Source organism: Musca domestica, unplaced genomic scaffold (genome assembly GCF_030504385.1).
Source record: "Musca domestica strain aabys unplaced genomic scaffold, Musca_domestica.polishedcontigs.V.1.1 3, whole genome shotgun sequence".
Taxonomy (NCBI): Eukaryota; Metazoa; Arthropoda; class Insecta; order Diptera; family Muscidae; genus Musca; species Musca domestica.
The window spans coordinates 16,732,117-16,742,430 of record NW_026712299.1 but is presented as its reverse complement, the minus strand read 5'-3'; the positions used below and the strand labels follow the sequence as shown (position 1 = coordinate 16,742,430).

The following is a 10,314-nucleotide window of genomic DNA, read 5'->3' as shown; positions in this document are numbered from 1 at the left end:
ACACAAAAATGTGTCCCATCCCTAACAAATGAGAGCATTTATCGAAAAAATAAATTATCACATTTAAAAATAGGAAAATTTAAAAATTTTTTTGAAAAATTCGATTAACAAGTCTTGGTTCCACTGTTTTAAATTGATTTTTTTATTTGTCTGAAATTTTCAATTTATCCTACTAATAATGGAAACTAAAAAATCCCCTCCACAGAAAGGAGAACCTTTCCAGGGAACAAACGATAGAATAGGAGATGGTTTAGAAGAAGCTGCCGAATATATTTTAAAAGCTAAATGTCGTATGGAAATTCAAAAAGCTAGAGAAAATGTTGCCCAATTAAATGCCTCCCCGGTGCTACCCGAAGAACATGTCCATGATCTACTGAGCCCTGAATTGAAGAAAAGTCACTTTGTCACATTTCGTGAACAATTTTCCGAAGATATGTTTTTTAAGAAGCCCAAATTAGGAAAAGTGTATCCGTTACAGACAAAACCCGATAGATTTACAAATGAAAACTTCACCTATGGCAAAGAGAGTTTAAGATCGGGAAATTTATATGAATTGATATTGCCAAAGAAATCGGCGGAGGAAATAAATCGCGAATATAGAGATTGGCATGAGAAATACATTAAATCGCATGATCATTATTTTCCCGCAGAAAGAATTCGAAGAAAGTAAAAAGTCGTAATTTTTACTGATATACTGATATATTATTTTTTTTTTATTTTTGTTATTTATTTTTTGTTATTTTTATTAATTATGCTTTTTATAGCTACAATGATAAATTTAACCCAAACAAAACTTTTGGCATTTGCAAGAAAACCGATACCTCCGGGCGAATGGTTCGAGAATGCCTGCAACAGCCGAGTGGTTTCGTTTTAATCAATGGCGCCCAGAAAAGATTTATTGATCGCACTGTAGGACAACTGGGTAGTCGACTGAAGAGGTAAATTAAAGAATTAATTGTCTATAATTCTATGTAATACAAAATATATCTATTCCTTTCAAGTTCTAGCGGAGAAGGCGTCCAGCGCAGCACAGAATACGTAGAAAGTAAATTTAATAGCGATAGCAGTAATATTCGTGCATTATTTGAAAACTCAGAACATTCGTCAGAGAAAAATACCACAGTAGAAGCAATTGGATATGTAAAACAGTTGCGGCGAAAATTGGCCAACCATAAACATTTTCATATACATGATTTAAAAGTTGTATTGGAAAAATATGACAAAAATAAGCGAGGATTTTTGGAGCTCTCAACAATATATCGAGTTATGCGATCTTTACAAATTCGAGCTGATGAAACTTTACTACGTCGAGCAATGTTACATTTTCAAATTATTGAAGATGCGGAACGTGTTAATCTGGATTTATTTTGGAAAATGCTACACGTTCAATATCCCTTACCAACGATTGCCAGTAACAAGTTTGAGAATCCTACGACTTCCAACAATAATATCACGGTATATCGATCATTTTGTCGAGATCGTGAGAAGACATTGCCCAGCACTATCTTAGCGAAACGTTGTAAAGACTCTACAACAGCTGCCGATTGTATATCACCGAGCATAGTTGTTCACTCGGGCCTTAGTAATGAAGATTTTGAAATCTCTCGATCCAAAGAAGAACTTCCCAAGATATTTTGCAATTTATTAAAAGATAATTTTGAGGATATTTGGAATGTGGCAATTAGCAAATGTGAAGGTGATAATAACAACAAGTTGAGTATAAACGATTTCATGGAGGCTATACGAAATGGTTCTTAATGTTGTAAAACAAAATTCATTTTAATGTCATCTCTTTTGCTTGCATCTTTATATCGATATTAAAATTAAGTATCGATATTAACGTTAAATACACGTGTATGATTCTGTAGTGAGACTCTCCAGCTTTTTTGGTCGTTATAGTTTTTCAATTTTTTTTATTTCATAAAGGGAAAATCAGTAAAAATGTTTACATTATTGATATTCTGGAATAGACCAATACTTTCTTTCGTTAAGTCTTAAGGTGATAATACATTAAACGGAGCGTAGGGCCAAAATCGATCTAAGTCAGCCTAAAATCCTTTGTTCTTATACGAAGAAGCCTTTTATGTTCTCTCGCCTTTTGGGACTATTTTATTTTCATCGCTGTCTTACTGACAAATTTAGATTATTACTGAAAAATAAGCTATTAAAAATGAGCGTTAACTAGTTAGGGAATCGCACTGCTGTTCCTTTTACTCTCTTGCAGGTGCTGGAACAAAGCACGAACTAAGGTAGATCTACTAGCATGGTAGAAGAATATGGGTAGACGCATCGACTCAGCTGCTGGGACAATGAACTGTCAAGCCAATTTTGGAATTGAAAAAGTTGAATGAAAAATTATTTCAATTTGTAAAAAACGTTGAAAAACGCGTATTATAATAACCTCCGAATGACGTCGTATGAGAAAACATATAAAAATCTACTTATATTTGAAAAGACATTTAAAATATTTTGACATATCAATGTTCCCAAGCGTTGATGCATCTACCTGTATTTTTCTACCATGTCTACTACGTAGTCGCATTACCCCAGCTGACGGCACCTTTAAATATCAAAACAAGTTGTTGTAATGCTGAATTCGCCCTAAATGAATGCAACACAAAAACAAAGTTTGTTTATGTTGTCTTCACTAGAAGTATGTTTTTCTAATATTTCAAAATTTAAGAGCAACTTTAGAGTGAATTACCAGTAAAAAAATTAAAATTTGATTTTGTCTAAGCCATCCGACCGCAATGTTAGGAAAACCAATGAAATGTGAGAATTTTCCATGGCTTGGAGCTGTATTCCAGAATCACTGTAATCAAAGGTTCCTTCATTTAGCAAATCTTTGATGGCATCCAAGTCGCTGCCACGAAGACTTGCAGCATTGTATGGGTCCATGCAACCCCTTTACGGCCTGACTCTGTTGTATAGCCATTTTACTTTTCTGCTCGAACTTTTCACAAACTTACACTAGCCGCAGCTCCACCAGCCTTCTGTGGTCTGTGAAAATTCTTTGTATGGTTTGGGGAATTTGCATCGGCTCTGCTATCAAGAGAGATTTGGTATCCACCAAGTGGTTACTTGCTTGATTGCTGGGCATTCTTAGAGGGCTTTTACTGATGGCGATATTGGTTCTATGTTCTTTCTTTAAAACCATTTCATCAGGAACACTTGTTACTGTTGTGCCATGTGCTGGAGTCGGTGTAACCTCCGGTTACCAAAATTTGCTGGAATATACGTGGTATTTTTCGATGGCATAGAAGATATTACAGTTGTGGGCTGGTATAAACATTTCGGGAGATAACTATCAACTTGGGCCGTTGCAATGATCCCCGAGAGTCGTAATTACTTGGCTTAATTTCCACACACAACATAAAATGTAAACAAAGGCCTCGTTTCTGATTGGTTGAAACAAATTTGTCGCAAAATTTAAATGTCATGGCGAATGTATTTTTTTCGCCTTATATGCCAATTTTGACATTTGAGGGTACCACAAAAGTTGCTTTGTTGTAGCAATTCGCCGATGCGGTTACCTGTTAAATCTACCTTGATTGCATTTTTGTTTGTGTTTTCATTTCTGACTTTTACTCTCTGTTTTCTTATTCTGTTTTGGCGTCTACCTGTGAAGTCGAATAAGAAGGCGCATTAATTCTTGAATATTTGTTAAGTTTTTAAAAAAAGCAAAAATAATATTAAAGGCATCATATGGGCACCAAAGACAACTTGTATCACTTTAAATAGTCGAGATGAGTTTAAGCTTGGTTCGCAAGCGGCGTAATTCCGGCGGTGGTGCAAATGATTCCCAAACAGCGCCTACCAAACGACGATTAACGCAAAACACTTCTGTGAGATGAATAAATCTATTCATAAAAGAACAAGATTAACGAAACTTATCCAAAATATTCTAGATACAATCTCAAGGAGCCAACACTAGTATAATCCAGGATAAGCGATGTGGAAAGATATTGTTGATGCATCTAACAAACTTTATGTGCCACTCTAATCTAACCGTTGAATTTCATTCTCGAGTAAATTTTTTGGTGGGGAGCAATGGAAGTGGCAAAAGTGCTATACTTGCTGCTTTGGTGTTGGGCTTGGGAGGAAGTGCCAAAACGACCAACAGGTCTCGAAGTGCAAAAGGTTTGTATAAAAAAGTTAAACCAACAGCTATTACTTACCACCTCTTCAATCACCAGCTTTTATAAAGAATGGGGAAACCAGCGCAAAAATTGAAATAGTTTTGGCGAATGATGGTGCCCAGCCGTATGAGCCCGACATATATGGTGACAAGATTATCATAGTAAGAACTATTTCATTATCATCCGGCTCGTATGTAATAAAGAGTGAATCGGGACAGGTTGTAAGTAAGAAAGTCGATGATTTGCACAGAATTCTTATGTATCATAATGTGCAAGTGGATAATCCGGTGTTTGTACTAAACCAGGACAGCGCTAGAGAATTTTTAAAGGAGTATGTTTCAAATTGATTACATTTAAAAGTAATTTAATTCGAGTATCGTATATTTCAGATTGGAACCTTCAAAAAATTATCAGCTTTTTCTAAAAGCGACACAAATTGATGTCGTTCATGAAAAACTAACCGATTCCCTTCATTTACACAAAGATCACATGGAGGAATTAAAAAATTATGAAATTGTAAGTACATTCCCCATAGACTATCATAATTTATCTAACAAATATAAACTAGGCAAAAATTAGATATCATATAAATGTGTTTTGGGGTTAAAATCCAAACTCAACCCGAAATCTACTACTTGAAGTTTTATTGGAATAGAATATTACATTATTTTAAAGGGCTTTTCGTGAATTTTCTTGATTTTAAGTATACTCTAAACATAACACATCACAATATGGTTTCTTATTAATGATGTTTAACAAAGAGTCCTATTTATATATTCCATCCTTTCAGAGATTAAAAAAAGAAAAGGAAGATATAGCCGAACATGAAAATAAACTGAAAGAGCTTTTATCATTTGAAAAACTAAAGGTAATTATAGAAATAGAGTATTTTTGTGTTCAATAAGTAGAAAAGATCCCTATTTAAGGATGTTCTTAAACGCTTGGAAATCGAGCTTGCATGGCAACAAGTTAAGCAATGTGAGAATCAACTTCAAGAAATAAGCGATAAATTTGCAAAATACGACGAAAAGGAGCGTGAACTAAAAAATCTAATACAGAACAAAGATGAAGTTTACCAAATATTAAGTCAAGAAATCAGGTAAATAATAACTTGCAATTAATTGACGGTAATAAATATTTTTTTGGAGGCTGTAATTTATATTATAGAAAAGATGAAGAAGGAATGACTTTGAAAAACAGTAATTTTGATAAAGTCAACAGGGAGTACAGGGAGTTAAAGAATAAAGATGATGAGATAAACAGGCTAACATCCGAGTTTAAAAACTCCCTAGACATATTAAAAAAGAAAAAATCTAGGTTGGAGCATCAAATTGAAGAAATTAAGAAATATATCGATGAAAAATCTCAAGGGTAAGTTACATAACCGCTGAAGCAAGTTCATATAAAAGATGTGCCAATTGTCATTTTATAGCACGTTTTTCTTTGTCCGCTAAATTTATAATGACTGACTAATTTATAAGAAATCAAAGGAAATAATTTCAAGACTCATATTTTTTTAGCAATCAAGATGATGTAGAAACTTTACGTGCTCAAAACCAAAATGAAATTTTAAAACTTCGCCAGCAATGTGATAGTCATGTAGTTCCAATGATTGAAAATATTAAGCGCGAACTTAAACTCCATATTGATAGCAAGGCACAAAAAGAACAAGTAGTAAATGAAATTAAACGCCGACAAAGGGAGTGCTTAGACGAAATACGTAAGTTGCCAAAAATGAATTTGAAACTACGATTTGCCTTAACCTTTGTTCCCATTTCAGGTCTACGAAGTGGACAGATAGCCAATGTAAAAGCCAGTGCCAAAAACAAGATATTAATATACGGAAATCATATGCCCGAGCTTTTGACAGACATTCGAAAAGCACATTCACAAGGCCTTTTTTCTAAGTTACCAAGGGGACCTATTGGCAGTTATGTAGATGTGGCCAACAGCCAATACCGAGATGTTATTGAAAACTCCATCGGCCGTGGATTGCTGGAAGCATTTATAGTAAACAATACAAAAGATAGACAAATCTTGGAAAAAATGTTTACTAAATATGAAAATTGTCGCCCTATTATAATAACTGCAGCATTTTCCGACAAGGTAAACATTTTTGGTATTGCAATTTTTTCATCAAAATTTACCAGCTAGTTTCTTGAAAGGTCTATGATGTTAGTGGTGGGTGTGTAAACCCACCGAAAGGCACACATTTGCTTCTTCACGAAATCAGATGTTCTGATGCAACTGTAATGAACTGCCTTATTGACCGTCTTGGCATTGAATCTATTTTGCTTACAAATAGTAAAGAAATTGCCGAAACAATTACTTCGTACATTGAAAATGTTCCCAAAAATCTATCGAGAGTCTTAGTTCTCAAAGAAGGCAACATTTGTATGGAATATTATCCTAAGCCGAAGTATCGAATGTATTCAAGTAAAGTAAGACCAGCCAATTACATACAAGTTAATATCGAAGAACGTATTAGGTATGTCGTTTTTGTTTTGTTTTTAATTGAAACATAAAAATAATGTTGGTTTTAGGCACTTGGAAAATGAAAAGCAATCACTAGAGCTAAAGAATAAATCATATGAAACCGATCTGAGTCAAATGAGCAATCAAATACCTCAAGTTACTAAACTTATACAAGAGCAACGAGAACTTTTAATAAAACAAGAAAATACCCGCCGAGAGATTATGGAAAAAATAGCCGAACTGGACAATATAGAATATGCTGATTATAGTAACGAAATTCAGCTGTTGGTAAGAATAAAAACGATTAGCATAAATAAACTTTTTAATGGCACGTTTGTTTAAAAAAGGAAAAAGAAATGGGTGATTATGAAACTCACCTGGCACAAATTGAACAAAAAATAAGTGAAACGAGAGGTCAATTATCGGATGTCGAAAATGAAAAAATTCAAGTTGGAGCGGAGCTGCAGTCCAAAGAAAATGAACTTCAGGAAATAAAAAATGACATAGAGGCTTTCAAGGTTTGTTAACTTTCTAACAACATTCAATACGTTAATTTTGAAAACATATTAACATATTATAAGAAGCAATCGTTAGTTATAAACAAATGTTCAGTCTACCGTAGATCGAAAGAAAATGAAACTTCGTAGTGTTAACAACAACGATTCTTCGTATCGCGTCAAATTGTCGGAAGTGCAAGACGTCATAAATAAATTGAAAGCAGATCATAAAGAAATGTCAAGAAAAGTCGATGCTTGTACAAAAGCTGCTGCAGAAAAAGGTGAAAGAATTGAAAGCGACCTAAGCGGAGATCAACTCCAAGACGAGATATCAAAAGTAAAGGCAAAAATTAAACATGGTAAGCCAGTGAGCTTGGACCCACAGTCCATGCGACAGCTAATTATGACAAAGAAAGAGGCATTACTGGCCAATGAAGGCAAATATGAGAACATAAAGCACTCCATTTATTCGGTAAGTGACTAATAACCTTTTACTGGCTTTTACACTGGCTTTAAAATATCTACTCTTCACACAGCTAAGAAAATCTTTAAGATTTCGTTTCGACTTTTTGAAGAAACTGAAGGAGCACATGGCATTGCTTTTGCAATTATCGTTTAGCGTAATTATCATAAAAATTAGAGCTATGACTTGGAGATTTTAATATGTTTTCTCTTATTATTAGATGATTCTGCGATTGCGCAACTTTGAAGGTTCATTGGATGTCAATCACCAGCAGAAAACATTGAAGCTTTCGGTTATACCACGCGATCATAATAAAAATGCAGTTTCCGATACGAAATCTTTGTCTGGAGGAGAACGGTCATATAGCACTGTAGCTTTTCTCATATCTTTATGGTCATGTGTTGATCATCCTTTTTATTTCTTGGATGAGTACGATGTTTTTACGGTGAGCATAAAGGCATCCGATCTCATATTCTTGTTTCTAAATACGATCGTTTATATTAGGATGAAGTGAACCGAGAGTACATGACACGTCTGCTCATCGATGAAGGGCGTAAACGTCCACTTCGACAGTATTCTTTCTTAACGCCTCAGGATATGGCATTGATGTCCGAAGACTTTATAAAGATATTACGGTAAGTATTTCTTTTTGTATTTGTAATTTAAAACTGCAAGTAATTGAGATTTTCATCTTAACAGATTGGGAGAACCAGAACGCGGTTGATGTATTAATTAAATTTGTTGGTTATTCTCTAACAGCAACTGGAATTGCAAACATTTTATTACACTAAATATGCATATGTACATTTTTACTATTTTCATTCCAAATATTTTGTATTGGTATAATTTTGAATATGTTTTTTTTATGTTTCATTGAAAAGACACGAAGTCCAATAAAACGCTTTTTCACAAATGGCGTGTGTAAATGGGTCAATTTTCAATAAATAGTTGTTGTAGCAACTAAAATACGTAAAGGATATATCTTTGGAAGGATGATCTTATGAAATTATTTTTTTATTTATTTACAATTATACTTATATTGACTATAACTATAATTAACGATGATTACACGGAGTGCAGGAGCACTAGCTACAAAGGCCATCAGCTCATGCTTGTTAAAAATTAACGATAACTCATACAGGGTGAGTTAAAAAAAAAACTGCAACAAAGTCAAACGCAATAGTTTTTTACACTTTTTTAATTTTATTAAATGAAAGCAAAAAAAGTCGGAAATAGCATCAAATTTTAGAATAAGTTTAGATTTGTTCGAATTGGTCACCTTTGACACGAATTATGGCTTTCAAACGGCCAATGAAACCGTCACACACTGCCCGAATGTGCTCTGCGGTATTTTGACCCTTTCGCGGCGAAACTAGCCGCAGCTGCACCAGCCTTCTGTGGTCTGTGAAAACTCTTTGTATGGTTTGGGGAATTTGCATCGGCTCTGCTATCAAGAGAGGTTTGGTATCCACCAAGTGGCTAATAGCTTGATTGCTGGGCATTCTTAAAGGGCTTTTACTGGTGGCGATATTGGTGCTATGTTCTTTCTTTAAAACTATTTCATCAGGAACACTTGCTACTCTTGTGCCATCTGCTGGAGTCGGTGTAACAGTTACCAAAATTTGCTGGGATATTAATTTGCCGATGCGTTTACCTGTTAAATTTACCTTGGCACGAACCTTTTCTTTGTAGTTGTTGTTTTGTCGATAACGTGTGTCACGAAAAAACATGGAAACTGCTTTGTCGACTCTGAATTTCTCCAGTATATAGTATTTCAGTGTCGATAAAGCCGCCTCAACGCCGCGAATACATACAACGATAAAGGTGAGAATACATAAAATGTTTTTTTGACTGGCGTAAGTTATGGGCTTGCTTTTTCGGAGAAGAACAAAGAAGTGTAGGACCATAATCAAACTATGAACAAAGAAGTACATTTACCATAATTGGTCTGTTTCAGAACCTGCAAGAATTTATTGGTTTGTTCTTTTACGATAAGACCAGCCAATGACTTAAAGGTGAGAGAACATAAAAGGCTTTTTTGACTGGCTTAAAAGAGAGAATACATAAAAGGCTTTTTCCTCTGGCTTAAAGGTGAGAATACATAAAACGCTTTCCTGTCTGGCTTAAGTAAGATTTAATACTATTTTGTAGTTGTCATAAAATTTTAGTATACATTTCCAAAACCACCGCTAAATCTCAAACATAGATACCACCAGTAGTCTAAATATCAAAGTTCAGAATTTTATTTTTCTTTCTTTCTTTTTTTTTCATTTTAGAAGTTTAGTACCATCTTAGAACTTTTCGTGACCTTAAAGCTTGAATTTCTAAAAACCAGTAAGGAAAAGTCAAAAATCTGCCGGGGCCGAGTATATATGATACCCTACACCACTATGCTCATTTAGTAGAGCTTCCGTAACAAAAGAATTTTTTTAAAGTAGATCTTACCACCTATCAACATTTGGCTTTAGAACACTTGTAGTTTGGTTTCAGAGGGAACTAATGTATGGGAAGCATATACAACTTTGCATCGATTTTCACTAAATTTGACGGAGACATTTTAATCGTTTATACCAAACAAGATTGCTATAGAGTGCATGATATCACTTCGAGAAGGATTATATAAAAAAATATATATCGGAGCCGAGTAAACACCAAATCGGATGAAAAATATATATGGGAACTATAGCTATATCTGAACTATTAGGCATTTGGTGCACAATTAACCCGAAATAGAAAAAAT

At 34.3% G+C, this 10,314-nt stretch overlaps 2 protein-coding genes across 2 annotated transcripts; both read left to right on the top strand.

Annotated features, from left to right (window-relative positions):
- The first annotated feature begins 94 nt into the window (after nucleotides 1–94).
- LOC101896124 (uncharacterized) lies at nucleotides 95–1,873 on the top strand. The gene is made up of 3 exons (XM_005185026.3): nucleotides 95–666; nucleotides 765–938; nucleotides 1,002–1,873. The coding sequence occupies exons 1-3, from the start codon at nucleotides 179–181 to the stop codon at nucleotides 1,756–1,758; spliced, it is 1,419 nt and encodes a 472-aa protein (XP_005185083.2). The 5' UTR covers nucleotides 95–178; the 3' UTR covers nucleotides 1,759–1,873.
- A 1,728-nt stretch (nucleotides 1,874–3,601) lies between these two features.
- On the top strand, nucleotides 3,602–8,487 carry LOC101896293 (structural maintenance of chromosomes protein 6). The gene is made up of 17 exons (XM_059124614.1): nucleotides 3,602–3,845; nucleotides 3,909–4,140; nucleotides 4,197–4,470; nucleotides 4,529–4,655; nucleotides 4,930–5,007; nucleotides 5,066–5,238; nucleotides 5,307–5,510; nucleotides 5,660–5,859; nucleotides 5,920–6,245; nucleotides 6,305–6,627; nucleotides 6,683–6,902; nucleotides 6,962–7,132; nucleotides 7,227–7,583; nucleotides 7,648–7,731; nucleotides 7,795–8,019; nucleotides 8,079–8,209; nucleotides 8,274–8,487. Exons 1-17 carry the CDS (start codon nucleotides 3,747–3,749, stop codon nucleotides 8,296–8,298), a joined length of 3,249 nt encoding a protein of 1,082 aa, XP_058980597.1. The 5' UTR covers nucleotides 3,602–3,746; the 3' UTR covers nucleotides 8,299–8,487.
- The last annotated feature ends 1,827 nt before the right edge of the window (nucleotides 8,488–10,314 follow it).

What these genes read in the sequence shown, in the direction of transcription:
- LOC101896124 (XM_005185026.3), top strand. Translation starts at nt 179, where the DNA reads ATGGAAACTAAAAAATCCCCTCCACAGAAAGGAGAACCTTTCCAGGGA. An exon ending in GCAGAAAGAATTCGAAGAAA is followed by an intron (nt 667 to 764) that starts GTAAAAAGTCGT and finishes TGCTTTTTATAG; the next exon opens with CTACAATGATAAATTTAACC. An exon ending in CTGGGTAGTCGACTGAAGAG is followed by an intron (nt 939 to 1,001) that starts GTAAATTAAAGA and finishes ATTCCTTTCAAG; the next exon opens with TTCTAGCGGAGAAGGCGTCC.
- LOC101896293 (XM_059124614.1), top strand. Translation starts at nt 3,747, where the DNA reads ATGAGTTTAAGCTTGGTTCGCAAGCGGCGTAATTCCGGCGGTGGTGCA. An exon ending in AATTAAAAAATTATGAAATT is followed by an intron (nt 4,656 to 4,929) that starts GTAAGTACATTC and finishes CCATCCTTTCAG; the next exon opens with AGATTAAAAAAAGAAAAGGA. An exon ending in GACTTTATAAAGATATTACG is followed by an intron (nt 8,210 to 8,273) that starts GTAAGTATTTCT and finishes TCATCTTAACAG; the next exon opens with ATTGGGAGAACCAGAACGCG.